The sequence below is a fragment of the Solanum dulcamara genome, chromosome 5 (assembly GCF_947179165.1).
Source record: "Solanum dulcamara chromosome 5, daSolDulc1.2, whole genome shotgun sequence".
Classification (NCBI taxonomy): Eukaryota; Viridiplantae; Streptophyta; class Magnoliopsida; order Solanales; family Solanaceae; genus Solanum; species Solanum dulcamara.
This window is the reverse complement of record NC_077241.1, coordinates 67,720,497-67,737,766: the sequence shown is the minus strand read 5'-3', so window position 1 is coordinate 67,737,766 and position 17,270 is coordinate 67,720,497. Positions and strand designations below refer to the sequence as shown.

At 36.5% G+C, this 17,270-nt stretch overlaps 2 protein-coding genes across 2 annotated transcripts; one reads left to right on the top strand and one right to left on the bottom strand.

Annotated features, from left to right (window-relative positions):
* The first annotated feature begins 127 nt into the window (after nucleotides 1-127).
* On the top strand, nucleotides 128-8,292 carry LOC129889443 (uncharacterized). Its single transcript, XM_055964736.1, has 7 exons — nucleotides 128-392; nucleotides 1,170-1,374; nucleotides 2,618-2,819; nucleotides 3,050-3,243; nucleotides 3,799-3,952; nucleotides 4,450-4,614; nucleotides 7,531-8,292. The coding sequence occupies exons 1-7, from the start codon at nucleotides 239-241 to the stop codon at nucleotides 7,987-7,989; spliced, it is 1,533 nt and encodes a 510-aa protein (XP_055820711.1). The 5' UTR covers nucleotides 128-238; the 3' UTR covers nucleotides 7,990-8,292.
* A 69-nt stretch (nucleotides 8,293-8,361) lies between these two features.
* On the bottom strand, nucleotides 8,362-16,841 carry LOC129889444 (tocopherol cyclase, chloroplastic). The gene is made up of 10 exons (XM_055964737.1): nucleotides 16,502-16,841; nucleotides 15,169-15,413; nucleotides 14,237-14,316; nucleotides 12,635-12,711; nucleotides 11,389-11,558; nucleotides 10,382-10,479; nucleotides 9,808-9,915; nucleotides 9,471-9,587; nucleotides 9,109-9,258; nucleotides 8,362-8,726 (listed from the first exon to the last, which is right to left on the bottom strand). Exons 1-10 carry the CDS (start codon nucleotides 16,804-16,806, stop codon nucleotides 8,547-8,549), a joined length of 1,530 nt encoding a protein of 509 aa, XP_055820712.1. The 5' UTR covers nucleotides 16,807-16,841; the 3' UTR covers nucleotides 8,362-8,546.
* Nucleotides 16,842-17,270: the final 429 nt, after the last annotated feature.

Genomic DNA, 17,270 nt, shown 5'->3' with positions numbered 1-17,270 from the left:
TATGATAATATTTATATTAATTGACATATAATTTTAAATTTTAAAAAATAAATAGTTAATGCTAAGAATATTGAGAAGGTAAAGAGCAGATTCACTTAAAATGGGGCTATAATTTTAGCGCCAAGTTGAAGGTAAAACGGATAAGGTCAACAAACATTTGGGATTTTCAAATTAGAGTTCATATATTAACCTTAATAAACCGAGAGAAAGATTAAGGTAAGCAGGAAAAGGCAGGAAGATGAGAGCCACAATGTGCATAATCACTATTTACTTCTTCTTTGTCACAACAACAACAAGAGTTGATGGGTGTTCCAAATGCAAAGCTTGGCTGGTTCAATCCATTCCCACTGATATGCCCAAACTTGCTCCTGTTCCCGGAGTTCTTTCCACCGGTAACTTCACTCACCCAAAAACAAAATCATCTCGCCCAAATTAATTTATGTGTTTTTTTAATGACCACCGACGCTAGGACAGATGGAAAAATCACCAAGTATTTTTCGTCCCGCTGGAATCTTATGCTCTCAACCACTTTATTGCCCACTAGCCTACACCCGTGGTGCCAAATTGATTTATGTGTTTTCCTTGTGTCTTACTTAATTCTTGATAGTGACTATGTCCTCTGTCCCCAAATTAAATGTCCAGATTTTTAAAAAATGGGAACTTTCCCCAAATTCTTCTAATGCTTCTTGTGTTTAGAATAAAAGAAAATAGATTTTTAATCTGATATTGGCTGTTCATTGTTTAAGATTGAATCATACTGAAATGTGAGTTTGATAGTAGCAGACTGTAGGTAGATGATGCCAAATGAAAAGGGAAATAAAAAAAAAAAGAGGGGGTGGGGGGTGGGGGACTGCTTGCATTGGGCAATGGTAAGTCAGCTTAGAAGCAAAGTGCCCATGTCTTAATATCTGTATAGTGGTGATCTTTTGCCGACTGTGACAAAGTGAGCACACATATTGCTGGAACTTCGGAGACCTCATAGTTTGTCAATACCTTGTATACGAGAGAATTTCTGTGCATAGTTCATTGACTCAAAGCCTCAAGTTAGAGCTCATAAAGCCAGATATATGCTTGTTAATATCGCGGAGGAAAAAAAGACTCCCATTGAGGCGCTACTTATGTTTCTTTGTAATTTTTTTATCCTAACTTCATCTTGATGATTATTTCAGCGGATGTTCTTCAGTGGCTGGCTGGAAACTCTTCAAAGAGTTTGGACATAATTGCACAATATTGGCAATTAGTACCACGTCCCGCTGATCCTCATTCAGGGGATTATGGATACTCAAAAGAAGAGTTACAGAGACTTGGTGCTAACGAAGGGTTGAAAGTCTACAAGGCATTAGAAAAGGCTGCAAATCGCAAACTTCCAATTAGGTAAGTCTGTAGGTATAGCTAAAGCCTAAACAACAAGGTGATTTTGTTATCAAATATCTGCTTCTTGCTGCTATACATTAAACATAAATCATTAAAATTACTTTCATAAACATGAAAAAAGGATTTTATGCTGCATCCTTTTTGCGCCAAATTTGGCTCCCAAAAAAAGAGAGATGCAAAACAAAACGAGAAAAAGAACCAAAAAGAGGAGAAACACTCACAAGACAACGATAGTAAAAAATTTAATAACGGAAAGATCATAAAAGTATTCCCACCACTTTCATCTAAATAGTTCATTATTAAACCTTGGTTAAACTGATATGCCCATCTGTAATGCTATTTAAATTCAGTTGGTGCTTTAGAATGCTGAGGAACTTTCATGTTGAGTGGAGATTAGGTCCTTGGTTGTAAAACACTAATATATACTTGAGATTGTTTTATCTACTACCTTACCCTGACCCCTGAGTTACAACTTGCTATAAGTGCTGGATCCTAAAGACTTCATAAATGGCTATCAGATATCTAAGTTCCATTTTGGGCTCGGACGCAGGTTATCTGGAACAATTTGTATATCCTCATGAATGAATAAAGTTCTAAGGCTGTCAATCAGAGAAATTGTCTGGTCTTTTTTCGTGTTTTCCTGTACAAGTCAAGTTTGGAAAGAGATGAAAGACGTGTATATCCTAGCCAAAATAGGGTTACAAGAGCATCTCTTTTACCCTTTTACATATCATCACAGTGACATTTATGGGAAATCAATAATCGCTTTATCGGTTTCTAGTTTGTAATATCAAATATTGTAAAGGGGCACCCAGAGCTTTGGTCTAGTGGTAGGATGCAGTTTGTGATGTGTGGTTAGGTGCACGTCACGAGTTCAAACCGTGCTGCAAACAAAGACTGGTGTTTAAGTAGAGAGAATAGGGGCGGGTTCATTATCCACTGAGTTTTGAACCGTGCGCCAACTGGCAAATTGTACAGGGGAAAGCTGGAAATGAAACGTCAGCTGTAGATGTTTTCTAAAGAAGCTCTTATTTGTCTTTACATGAATATCAAGGTTAAATTCTAGCTTCCAATACTCGTAGTTGACCGAACAATAGAAATGCTTATTTTTTTTACCAATATATATGCTATAACTTCTTTTCTGCATGCTTCAGCCACCAAAGGAAAACATGAGGTGTTTGTTTGGCTTGTATGTGTATATGCTGATTTCTCTCTAGTTCCCTTGGAACTAATCATAGTTCAGACTTTTACAGCATTCCGGAGTTTATCCCGATTACACAGAAGAACCATCCAACTTAGCATCAGGGAGGCCAAATGTAAAGAATGTTACGTTGCTGCTTAGTGACTGGTGGGGATCAGGTGTAGTTCATGCTAAAGTTTGGATCTCAGACAGAAGAGATATTTATATTGGGTCTGCAAACAATGACTGGAAATCTCTTACTCAGGTATAAACTTTGATCCAAATTAATAAGCATAATTTTCGCCAAGTGCTACTGACCTTTAAGCATATTTTCCAACAGCAATGGAAAGAGCTTTTGATTCTGCAACATTATATCCCCCCCCCCCCCTCCAAAGTTGACAGCATATGCCATAACTGAATTCCTGTACATTGCGTTCATATTTATTGTTTTGCTTCTTGGTTTATAGAACTAGCCTGGTTCTCCACTGTATTCAGGTAAAAGAAGTGGGCATATATCTCACTGGTTGCTCAGAAATAGCAGAAAAGGTTGAAATCTACTATAACAACCTTTGGAAACTTGCCCACCTTGATGTTTCAGATTACACAAAATCTGTTTGGGATCAGCAGTGGCAGATTAATCGCAAGGTTCCGTGTTGGTCCCATTTTATAAATCCTAAAGAAAGGTGCAGGTATGTGAAAGATAAAGATGCAGACACTCTTTCAAGTAACTGGCTTTTCCCCTTTTCTCCACATCTTGCTGCAACTTTATAAGAGTGGTGAATTCTTTTATCTTTTCTTACACATAATAATTGCATAAAGAAGCAACAAAGGAAATTGAAAACATACAAGTCATATTGGTGTGCAAAAGTCAATACTTTGGGGTATTCCTACTTCTACGGGTTGAAAAGCTATGCCTTTAAGCAATGGAAGTACAGATAATCAAACCAAATTCTGAAATTAGAACCCAAAGACAAATTAAGAGATATCTTCGAAAATTCATTTGGGCAGCTGCTAAATGCGTTGTTATAGTTTCTTCCAGATCTCTCTGCTGAAACCCCTCCTTCCTGATGTATTCGGAACAGAAATAGGATTGCACTCAAAACATCAGGTGTTCAAATTTGTGTAATAAGCTGGGATTAACTTTAACGTGATCAAATTTTCTTACTAAGAAAATGAAGTGGTAGAAAACTTTCTGCCCCCTGGCCTTTCTGTTATTAATAGGGCATTATGTTGTGTCTCGACAGATCACCACTTCCTAAATACTTGGAAGTTGGTCACGTCTCTGGCTACCCTGTATTGTCAGATCCGTACATGTTTCACATTTCAATGGAGACACCTGGAGTCAATGATTCATTTTCCGAGCCTCAACCCAACTATCTTTCATTTGCTCCTCCAGAGGTATGTGGTCACTGCAACCTTTTACTAGCAACAAGTCTTTGTTTTCAGCTGTTCTCATATGACATTTATTTCTTGGGGGTTTGTTTTTCTATTTTTCCTTTTCATATTTTTTCTTCTTATGTACACCATGGGAAGTTACTGAGTGTATACATCCTATCATATGCTTATAACCCTTTATTCATGTAGCGAACTCTCCAGAAATGACTGATCCAAATTCTTGAGCAAATTACGTTTTCTTGGAATGCCTGGAAATGTGGATACGCTGATTTCATTAGTCTAAAGCAGAAGTTAAATACCACCCTTTTTCATCGAGCTATCATATAAATAGTTTTTATTTTTCACACTTCCATAGCAGGACACTGTTAAATAAAATGTATAATCTCGCACTTAATCTAGATATCCTTAACTGCTAAATGTGCCTCAACTGCTAAAAAGAATTAATCATTACAATCATGTCCCTTTGTGAATATCATACTTATACAGTCCCTGGATTGCAGCTCTTGTTTGGTAAGCACCAAACAGATGAACAGGCTTGGGTGGACACCATTAAATCAGTAGGAAAAGGAGGAACGGTCAGAATCAACACCATGGATTGGCTTGGTCAGTCAGGATACACAAAAGAAACAGTTTATTGGCCATCACTTTCTTCAGCTATTTCAGAGGTAACTTTTGCTTCTATCTTTTGCATGTTAATCCTCTATGTTCAGCCTATAGATAGGTATACCTTCTTTAATGTGTCTCACTTTCCTTTTTAGTTTGTTCCAAAAAGAATGACACGCTACTAAATTTAGGAACAATTAAGCGGGGAAATTGACGATGATGTCACATATCGTATTGGGGTAGGGTGGATGAAATGGAGGCTCGCTTCCGGAGTGCTATGTGACAAGAATGTGCCACCAAAACTTAAGGGCAAGTTCTACAAAGTGGTGGTTAAACCGGTTATGCTGTATGGGGCGGAGTGTTGGCCAGTTAAGACTTCTCACATTCAAAAGATGAAAGTTGCTGAGATGAGAATGCTGAGATGGATGTGTGGGCACACCAGGAGCGACAGGATTAGAAATGAGGCTATTCGGGACAAGGTAGGAGTGGCCTCGGTGGAAGACAAGATGCGGGAAATGCGACTGAGATGGTATGGACATGTGAAGAGGAGAGACACAGATGCCCCAGTGCGGAGGTGTGAGAGGCTAGCCATGGATGGTTACAGAAGAGGTAGGGGTAGGCCGAAAAAGTATTGGGGAGAGGTGATTAGACTGGACATGGCGCAGTTACAGCTTACGAAGGACATGACCTTAGATAGGAGGGTGTGGAGGACCCACATTAGGGTAGAAGGCTAGTTCATAGTCTCGTTATTCTTCTCTATTCATAGGCGTAGTAGTGCATTACGATCTCTTGCGCTTTGACTTCTGATTTCTATTATTTCTGTTAGTATTTATTACTTTCTATGCTTTGATTACTCTATTTTATCTGTGACGCTTTCATTATTTATTTATTCGTTATTTGTTATTTGTATTTATTTGTTATCTATTCGTTATTTGTTTGTTGTTTTTCTCATAAACTTTTAATTTCCTATTCTTATCTAACATTTTTTTATGCATTTATGCTTTTACTGAGCCGAGGGTCTCCAGGAAACAGCCGTCCTACCTTGGTAGGAGTAAGGTCTGCGTACATTCTACCGTCCCCAGACCCCATGTTGTGGGATTTCACTGGGTTGTTGTTGTTGTAACTTCACACTTCCCATTTTACCGTTAACAAGAAACTTCTATAACCACACAAATGGTATGGCATATTTAAGGCCACAAGTTTCCAAAATTTATAGCCACACAAATGCCATGTCTATGGCATGTTTCGTACCTCAAGTTTCAAAAGTCTTCATTTCTTTCTTAAACTCTTACCATTCAAGCTATGCCACATAAATTGGAACAGAGGGAGTAACTGTTTTGACTTCTGATTGAAGTTCTCGTACTGTTTGCATGGTGTATTGGACCACATGGTTCCTCAGTAATTTTAAAATGGATTTAAGTGCAACTTTAGAATTGGATATTTCCTGATACCTGATTAGTAGTATTGTTTATATAGCTCTAATGAATGATTCACCTTTTTCCCTTGAAAGCTAAAAGCAATATCTACTGAGAAGTACTGCAGCTAGGTTACTGCTCTAAAATCTGCTGTTTGAATTGAATAAAATAGAGTATCCTCTTTCTGATGAACTCTATGTTCTTCTAATCTAATGAGGCTCTGCTCATTTTGTTTAAACTGAATCTGATGCCAAAACTATCCCGTTGCTGACATAAAATTTATAACGATGATGTGTTCATTGGCAGAAGAGGAAATTTTTTTTTGTTTCAAGTACACTTGTAGGTATTTAACCTAGGCCCTTGATGATCACTCCGTCTATCAACCAACTCAAACTTGAGGAACCAGGATAACTGGAATTGGTTGCTGTGCTTGGGTTTGTGGAAGATCACTTAACAAATTGATGGATCCTACTACTGGGCAAGAGGATATACACAAACTTATTAGCCATCATGCTTAATGCCTTTGCTTCCTAAATCCAATTCTTCGCATTCCACCGTTTCCAGCTTTGTCCTCAATATGAAAATTCTTAATAGAATTTCTCCAGGATAGTTTCTGCTTATTAATTTTTCTTTTTTCCTTTTGGTACTGCATAAATCTGCTAGTTGGTTCATAATTTCTCCTTTTCTGTTTTGGTTTACAAAACACTTGTGGTTCAATATCAGGTTAAAGTATGCTGGTAAATATATTCCCATGTTTGTAATCAAATATATGATAAACCATGTAAAAATTCATTCTGTGGAGCTGATCGCAATTTGCTCATGTTTCTTAGTGAATGTTGCTTGCCGTAGTATTTTTTTTAATTGTTAAAAAGGGTGGTGGTAATTGGTATGCATAGTATGGTCTTTTTTATATTCTTTTGATTTCTGAGAATACTTACGGTCTTGTTAATGCTTAAGGAGTGTTTAACGAATAAAAGGGAGGTCATTTGCGAAAGATAAATTACTTCAAAATAAAGTCGCACAAAAAGAATAGTTTAGGAGGGGAGCTGCAGAAAAGTAATACATAGAGAATTGTTAAAATTGCAGCTTACTCAACTAGGTAGTGGATATGTTCCTTTGTGGCAGGACATGGGAGATACTGAGTATGAGCTGGACATTAGCTAGTTTTCTTGCTTCCTACATTACTGTCCATTAGATGTTTTCAATAGGAAAAAGCCATCTTGTAGTCCCATTTCAGTCTACAACAATGGTCAAGGTTACTCTATACTGACCATTATTTCTTAATTCTTATAAAAATATATGCCCTTATTGAAGCCCCCAAAGCTTTGGTCCGGTGGTAAGAGTGCAATGCGTGATATGTGATTAGACATACATCACAGGTTCGAACCCTGCGCCACTAACACTTGGCCATTTCCCGGTTATAATAATCACTATATCTCAGGACAGCATGTGTTTGTCCTTGGTTAGAGCACACTTGAGATCCTTGCAAATATTCAAGCTTTACCCTCATCCCGCATGTGAAATTAGTTATACCTTAAATTTTTAATAATTTCCTAAATGCAGGTTGTCTTCTCCAAGAGCGCAAAGGTTCAAATACTGGTTGCAAAATGGGCTCATTTTATAAACAACACAGATCAGTATCTGAAGTCCTTGCTTTACTCCAACACCCTATGCTCTTCTTCAAAGTACAACCACTGTTCTGGTAAAGTTGAGATCAAGTATTACATTGTTCCAGGATACAATTCAACTGGACCTGCAGCACTTAATGGTGCTGCCACTGGGAATATGTATCCTGGCTATACGCGAGTTAATCATGGTAAATATGCAGTTAGTGATGTGCGTGCACACATAAGCACCAGTAACCTGGTGTGGGACTACTTTTATACCACAGCAGGCGTTAGCTTTGGGACATATCAACCTGCCATTGTTTCACAACTTCAAGAAGTCTTCAATGCAGACTGGACTTCGCCATATGCAGTGCCAGTCGAACCATTGGATGAAGGTCATGCTTGTTCGAGCTGATGAAAAAGGGAAAAACAAGATTGTCCCACAGTTCTTCTCTGAACCCAAAAGGCATAAGAGAGTGATTGAAGGTCTTGAAGCTTTTACTTCTCTTCTTCTTTTGTTTTCTTGATCAAAGTAAATTGAATTCATCTACTTTTAGAGTTTTAAGTCCTTACCATTCATTTCAGTGGACAATTCTTGCACAATACCTTTGACAATTTGTTCATCAAATTAATTTGGTTATGTAATACATTACTCAACTTACCAATTGTGTTCCATGATATGAACATAAAGTTACTTATTATACCGTCACATCTAATTTCTTCAATTGAATTCTATTCCCAAACTTTTCTCTTATTAGGTTTCTTCACGGGAATTATCAAAATAAAATTCTACTCCAACCAAAAAAGGTTGTTTTATTCTGCTACTAGCAATAAGATTACACAAAATACTGTTAAGTGCAACCTGAGACAATTCAATAGGCAATATGATGTTATTTACAAAATGTAATCAAGAATAATGATTCTCATTCTATAGCAAATTTTGCCATTAAATTGCTCCCTTTTTGCCTTTGCTCAAAGGCCAGGAGGTTTGAGAAGTGGAGGAACACAGCTCAATATGCCATCCAAATCCACAGGAGCATTGATAACTCGAGTAACAATTTCCGGCATCTCTGCTTTTGCCTTCCATGTGTTGAACCATGGCCCTCCCCCAACTTCTAGACCTGCCATATTGCTTGTAACATCCAAAATAACCTACAAACATCAACAGTATCAATAAACTAAAAGAAGCAATTAACATAAAGCACTATAAAACAGGGAGTACCGTAAATTCCAGTATTAGTAATATAAGACATTGTTGTATAATAGAGTTTTATAGTAAGTTGCACTTTCGATGCCGCACACATGTCGGATTCTCCCAAAATACATTACTTTTGGAGAATCCAACACGCACCCCGTTGACAATTTAGGTTTTATACGGAGATCAAGTTTTCTTATTTCTAAAGCCACAAAACCCCTAAAAAGTCCCTACATCTCCGAGTTCAAATTCCACGTGTGACATTCTTGGATCACCTTACATGTATCTATCTCTACTTTAACTCCCAAAAATGATAAGTATGCCCCACAAAAAACATACCTTTCCTTTACTCCCATTACTCTTCCGTTCCCACAACTGCAGTCTAAGGTCACCGAAACAAGTGTCTCTACATGCAGGAGCGAGACCCATCTCTTCTGTAGGAGCCCGCAATGTGGTACCAGAATCTTCTGTTGTTGCTTCTAGTTCTACCTGTTCAAGTTACAAATCCAAATTAGATATCTAGTGAATCAACCACAAACACAACTAAATCAGCTTCCAGCTAATCAACGAAATTCAGATCTTTTGGGACTTGATTAGGGCATGAAATTTCATCTGGTAAAGGCAATCCAATATGCTAGCTTGGCTTCAGCACTAATGCAAGATGTTGTCGAAGTCGTAATATTCTCAAAATGCAAACTTACCATATGTTTCTCATTCTCCGCAGATATATTCCATTTACCCCAGGGAGTAACTTCCCAACTAATACTAGCATTCCATGGAACAAATTCATAGAAAATACCTCCATAGTGAATTCCTATCTGCAAGATTTGTTAAGCATAAGGATTAATAAAGCTAGTGAAATAACATAGTAAACAAAAACTAGTAAAGAAGCTTCAAGATACAGTATGAAACACTATCTCTTTCATCGTTTAAATGCATTCCTCAAATCAAGTTCAACACAACCGGTAACATGAAGAAAGAGGGGGGTGGGGGGGAGGAGGAATGTGAACTGTAGAAAATTAAGCTAGAGATAAGTACCAGAGCAACACTTTCAAAAGTCTCATTCAATCCCGGAAGTAGCCTTAATCCACCACCAGCGGTCAAAGCAACATCTCCAATTGCACCTTCAAAGACACTGCACTGGACCTGTAATTGAAAAGATCAGGTGCAAATTGAGAAAGGAAAATAACGACTTATTGCATTTCCACCATTAAATTGTGTCATATATGACCAGTTTGATGAACTACTGATTCTCTTAATTTCTTCCTTTCACCAGCATATTTGTCTGCTCAGCCCACCTACTATATTTGTTCTTTTCCCTTTCGGAGTATCTGGAGAATATAGGAGATCTCAGTCACCACATAGGCTAATTGAATAACAAATAGTTCATTGATTCTTCCATTCTTCAGCAGTTTATCTCTCAGAAATCTCATGGAGACTATAGCCTGAATGGCAAGTATCAGATCCCTAAACTAGTGATCCAAAAGAAAAGGACAGCATACAAGATATAAATAATGGTCGACAATCCTAAGACAAAGTCGGATACAAACAAGAAGATGCAAGTAATTGAAAAAATTCTGCAAAGTGAGACACAAAGGAGGCAGAGAGGTACCCAAAACCACTTTCTTGGGAAGGAACCACCCCAGTTCTTTTCGGAGTAAGAAGGAGCATTTTGAAACTCAAACCGCTGACCATCCCACTCTATCCAGCCTGGCAGAAGAAATTCATGATTAGGTTCTCCATGTTATTCCTTTATTTTATTTCATCAAACACATAAAATATTGCACTCAACTTTTCAGCTGATGAATATCTGCATTTTAACTCTAATCCTAAAGAATATGAAATGTAAATCTGGTTTCTAGGGCATAGTCCAAAATACCAATCTTTTCTATTTTTCTTTAGTCTATATAGACCAAGAACCAATAAGATAGTTCTGTGACTCTCTTAGGGTCTCAAGCTGCCCCTAGATGCAAAACTTAAAGATGCTTTTCAAAAGAAATTGTTATTTTAAGCCAGCTAATTTGTTGTTCAACATGCATAGTTAAGAATCATTCCTTTCAACACAGACAAAAGATATTACTATAACTAAGAAACACCTATTAGGCTTATCTATCACTGGAAATGGTCAAATGACCAATCTGATTGCATAGTAGCATATCCCCACACGGTTGTCGAGGTCAAAATCCAGATCAAACGATAATAAAGATCCAAGTTATGGTATTAATCTTGTTAGCATGGTAAAATTAAAAAAATTGGAGGACTTAAAGATGTAAAGTGGCATATAGAATCATATAATTCCAAACTGTGCGAAGAGATCACACTGAAAGAACTATTGACTTTAGGTTAATGAAGACCTTCCAACTCATACAACAAAGAACTCAATGAATGAAATTTGAGAAGAGAAAAGTGCTCCTCGATAAGCCAAAACAAAACTGAAATAATTAGAAACAATTTAACTTTAAAATTCCACTTCTACCCTTAATGAAATGATTTACAGTCACACAAATATCTAAGGATTGTTTTAGGCCACAAGTTTTAAAAGACTTCCTTTTTTTTTCTTAAGTACATTGCCAAGTCAAACGGTGACACATAAAATGGGACGGAGGGAGTAGATATTACCTGTGGAAAGTCCAGCTGCCATGCATACTTGCCAATGTGGCTCAAATACAGGAAAAGCAGCAGGCCATCCTGCCGTGGACTTCTGCTTTGAGTTAACATCGCCCCATCCATAAATGGGCCGCGTGCTATACTCCCAGCTAGCAGTTTTCACAATTTCAGTATAATCTGTCCTGTCAAGTAGAGTTATGTCAGTTCATTAACACGTATGTTTCTCACATGATTGACTGTATGGGGGGAAAATACAAATATAATTTTCTCTTCCCTTACTTTGAGCATAAGACATCTGAGGCTCAATTAACCTTGATTACAAGATAAGAGGGATCAAATATTATTCATGAAATGGTTGATAGCATCCAATGTGGGAGAAGCATAGGACCAGAGACTGTTCTTAAAGGAAGGGTAAGGAGATCCGCAAGGTTTAGAAAACTTGTCGATGCTTAAAAAAGAGAAATTTTCTTGAAAAGAGAGACAATAGAAATTGTTTACAGTAACAGCCGTAGCTAATATCATGGTAACATACAATTCAAGAGAGCCGCAAAACCCTCTCCAAACACTTTATACCAAGTCAATTACCTAACTCTATCCCACAATCATGCACCAGAAGAGAAGAATCGAGAGGGATGGGAACAAGGATATGCATTTTGGTACCGTTTCTTTCTGCTTCTACCTGGAGACGAAGAAATCACATAAGAGACTCACTTTCAAGTTTAACTTCAACAGACAGTCATAACTTTTTCACCTTTCGGGTATTCTTCTCTAAAGAGAGAACTGATTGAGATGCAGTTATAACATAAAACGATTGGTTCTCCAAACTCCAAAGGTGGGGTAAATTCCATTTCTTAAAGTTCACTAGTGACGACTATAATGAGAATTCCATTCTGGTCCATTCAGATGTAAAACAGGATCCTTGCTTTGTGCAACAGTATATCTGTTACAACCTTGATATGCTTGTGATTAAATGTTAAATACAGGTCCTAGGATTGTTAAATCCAGCGCCATCTCCTTTCCCCGCTTTCTCGAGCGAGGGTAACTAAAAGGAGACTAAGTATATCAAACTCTTTACATCATGTAGACTTAAGTGGCCTAGGATGGGAACCCATCATGGGACGAAGAAATACAAATACTCAAAGAGCATCACAACAATTTGAAGCAAAAACTGCTGCTGAACTCGATTTCTTCTACACTATGTTTCAAGAGAATATGCATTTTGGAAACAACATAAGAAGTTACTCAATGAAATAAGTACCTCCCGTCATCGCGAATAGATCCTTGATGCCAAAGTGGGGTAACTTGAAAACCCTCTGTGACACAGCGATTAAACTCCTGTATAAGCCATTAGAAAAACAAACAGTCAATCATAGAGCATACTGGGGATGTGAATGATCAATGATAGAGTTAAGACATACTTAATGTCATATTTGTTCTTATAGGAAATGCACCAGTGCATGAATAACCAAATGATTCTTCTAGATATTTCACCAATGATTCTTCTAGATACTTTGTATGCCTTGGGTGTTTGATGCACTGCTACTTGTTCAGGTAGTTTATTCTACAAGTTATGCATGAAAAGAATGCCTCAAGTTTTTATTCTTTTAGGAGTCGCTTGGTAGATGGTTAAGAGTTATGCAAGTATTAGTAATACTATGCATTATTTTACACATGGATTAGTTATGCAAGGTTTAATAATTCATGTATTACTTATTTCATCATCTATCATGCACAAAATAATATAGATTCTCCAATAACTTATACATGTATTAGTTATGTGAATTTCTAAAACCGAATACCGTATTGATTTTATACATAAATAATTTACCTCATAACCAACTACTAAACGTGGTATTACTTATGTAGAACTTAATTGTATAACTCATTTTCAAACCAGCTACCAAATGACAAGGTGTGTTTGGTATAAAGGAAAATATTTTTTAGAAAATAAATGGGTTTCTTACTTATATTCTAGTGTTTGGTAAGTAAGCACAAAAATATTATGCTAAGAGCATTTATATGTGATAGCAAAACACTAAGGAGGCGGGATGGGATGGGAAGTAAGGGCTCAGGGGTGGGATAGTCGAAGTGTTGGGGTTGGGGGGACTGGGTGGGTTAAGAGGAAATAATGAACTTGGAAGACCACTTATGCAATTTGTTTTCCATACTTCATTAGGGAAGCATTTCCTCATTTTTAAGGAACTTGTTTTCCAAGAGAAAATATTTCCCAAACATTTTGACCAACCAAACATAGGAAAATTGAGGAAAATGTTTTCCCCATACCAAACACATCCTTAGTCATACAGAGATAGAATATCTGAAGATAGCCTAATTATTATATTAAGACGAACAAGACGAGATTGGGTATGTAAGTCCTGCTTTTGGCTTTGTTTTTTCCGCATCCAACATGGATCGACATACCTGTTCTTCAAAGTATAAAGACAACTCAATTCCTTGCTTTCACCACTTAGATGGTGATAGTAGTAACATTATACTTGGTCGTTCCGAAGGTTACTAGATATTGAAACTATTATATAGCTATTATCACAGCCATGTCAAGATCTTTAAAAAAAAATTGGGAGAAAACAATAATACTAGTTTACTCAAATTAAATAGAACTGTAGAGGCTAGCTTCAAGTAACTCCTACAAACACTTCGCCAATTATATAAAAGCTCCACATCATTGGTGTTTAGCCGAATAAATTACTCAATGGTTAGTGTAATTGTGTGATTATTTAAGTAAGCTCAGGTAAATGTAGTATCAATGTCCAAACTGTAAAGTCATGAATGATCTCCAAAATATATTACTTAAAAAAATGACTAAAAGTTTAACAGAGGACAGACAATGAAATGTACAGACCTGTGGGCGAACTTCCTTATTTGGAGGCTTCGCACTATTTTGGGCAATGAAGGTGTTGCCAAGCATCAGTTCATGCCTACCTGATCATGAGATATTGTTATTTGTTAGTATACTAGGAAAATTTCAAAATGAGCAGAATAACATGCTACATATGGAGTGTTATCAAAAGGAAAAAGCGCAAAAGGTTCTAAGGTCCTTTGGGGGCTTTAAGAGCAATTCGCAAATAAAGTGTGGGCTTTAATGAGAAAAGGCGCAAATGGAGAAAAACTATAAATATGTATGTCTAGTCCAAGATTAATAATCGTAAGCATGAATAAAAATATAACAACAAAGAAATTGAAAAAAACAATTATGATAGAGTGAAATATCAATTGTTTAGTGTCACATCTTCAGGATTGCACTCATTAGAAAAGAAAAGTATGCCTTAGAGCCTTGATTACGACACTGAAGTTCCCATAAAGTGCAGCTTTGACAACACTGTTAACATACATGGAAAAGATACTAGTCATACACCGACAAGATATGATTCTTGGTCGATATAAAAAAATAAAAGAAAAAGTGTATGCTACATTGAAAAGTAAATTAAAAAGATTGACAAGAAGAGAATAAGTGAGAGCATTCATGAGTAAAGAAAGTCATTGGAGTTTGCATCATCATGGTCTTAGCAAATCTGGAGGTGGTCACAATGAGAGAACTCCTGATATGACTGACTTATATGACAAGGCTCTGAATAAATCTAGAGGCAATACAAAAAGGAAGACAAAAACCTTCTTCTCCTAAAAAGGATAGGAATAGCTTTCACTTAAGGAATCACTACTAAGCATGTGAAGAGACGATCATCCACTTCAATAGAAGGGATTTAATACGAATAACGAAGACAGACATTGCTAGGTCAAAATAATAAGAATCATATACACAAGTAAAAAACATACTTCCCCAGAAGTTTGAAGACTCTTCACTATATTGACAAATATACTTGTCATCTGCACCAAGAATTTGAGCTCCCACACCAGTAAACCGAGGCCCATATTGCAGCTCCTCAAAGCTGCTTAATTTCTTGGTAAATGAAGGACTCTCTACAGAATACATAAAGCAGAAACTCTGTCTACACTCTGGAATTGATACCTTAAAGAACCAACCTTCAAAGAATTTTCTGGTACTTCCATCAAAATGGTACCTAAAGCATCAAAATAAAGTAAGTTATCACAAATGGATTCATGGGGCTTCTACATTGCATTCTAGATATCCAAAAGAAACTTATAACTCCAAATCACTTCTACAAGTGACACTCAAAGTTGATTTTGTCCTCCCGATACTCCATTTCAATCTTTCCAGAGATAACCAAAGAAAGGAAAAGATTCTTCAAGTGTATCAGGTCCCAGAAGGTTCTATTGAGTGTGATACCCTCCTCCCCCCCCCCCCCCCCCCTTCTACAAAGTGGTTTTGAAAAGGTCAATCGCAAACAACCAGTTCAGAGATTCACGACCAAGAAGTAATAAATTCTCTTTTGGATAGGCCCTGAAAGGAGAAGGAAGGTTGGAATGCCAACAAGCATCTATTTATTGAATTTACCTGATAGGTGTCAGAAGAAGGATAGTTATACTGATTCGGCATTCTTTTATTAACTAATATATGTATCGGATTTCATTCACCCCGGATTGGAAATTAATTAGTTGTGTCCTCTATATATAAAGATTTTGGATTTGTTCATAATGATCAAATTATATCAAGGTAATCATATTTCTTATGGTAAATATGCTCTTCGGGCACTTGAACCTGATTGGATTACATCTCGACATATAGAAGCAGGCCGACGAGCAATGACACGGTCGTGGTAATTTCGATTCATCCTATTTTTTCAAGTTTCTCATAATTGGACTTTGGACTTTGGACCCCTTTCAAACCCCATAGATCCCATTCCCACCACCCAATCCCCACATCTCTCATAGTATTTGTCTTGATTATGTACAAATAAATTTAGAATAATATCTTTTGCTTACACACGGAAAGAAAAAAAAAAGAAGTAACAAACCCACTTATTTTCCTAATAGATATTTTCTAACAAAACATTTTCCTACCATACCGAACACACCCATATTTTCAATTCTACCCAACAACTCCCTCCATCATTGCTCAATCAAAAATCAAACATACACATTTGATGGGTTCTTAAAAATCAAATCTTTTTTGAGAAAACTACTGTTATATATCAATTCCATACGACAAAATCATCAATAAAGGGACATGGATTAGTAGTTTCCTTACCCGCTGTGAGGAGTTCGAAGAGGACGATTAGGAGGCGTAGAAGAGTAAACCGGTTTCACAAGCTCCCTATTTTCCTTCTTTTTGGTTTCGACAGATGAATCAGCTCCTGCCACTGCTTTGACTACAAATGCATGTCTTGATTTTTGATACTGTCGCTTCAGGATAGTAGATGAATAATTGTTCAAATTCTTGAAAGAAAAAAGTTCCCCATTTGTAATTGAAGTTACACAATCAATCCTAGTCCTAGAAAATCCAATATTTTTGGAAATTGGAGAAATGGCGGAAAAACTAGAAATGCTCTCCATGGTTGAGAGCGGCAAATGACAGGGAAGACTATTGTTTTCTGGTAATTTATTTATACATGTTATTTATTGATTTTTTTATTTTATTTTTAAATCAACTCGAACCAAAGAAGATGAAAGGAAGACTTATTCATTTTTAATTTTACTATACTTAATCTAAATAGTAATTTGAATCCACAATCTTAAAATTAAAGATGAAGGTGATTTGTTAATTTTAACTAAATTGAATTTAAACGGTAATTCAAACCTACAATCTTAAGATTAGAATGAAGATTAATTTATCAATTTTTAATTTTATTATATTTAAATGCTAACTCAAATTTATTACCTCGATATTGAAGATGGAAGGTGGGTTGTATGTTTTTAATTTGCTTAAATCATCGAAAATTCGTTAAATTGTTCGTATAATTCACTTAGATATTTCAATTAAAATTAGTATATATTAGATATTGTAATATTAATGAATG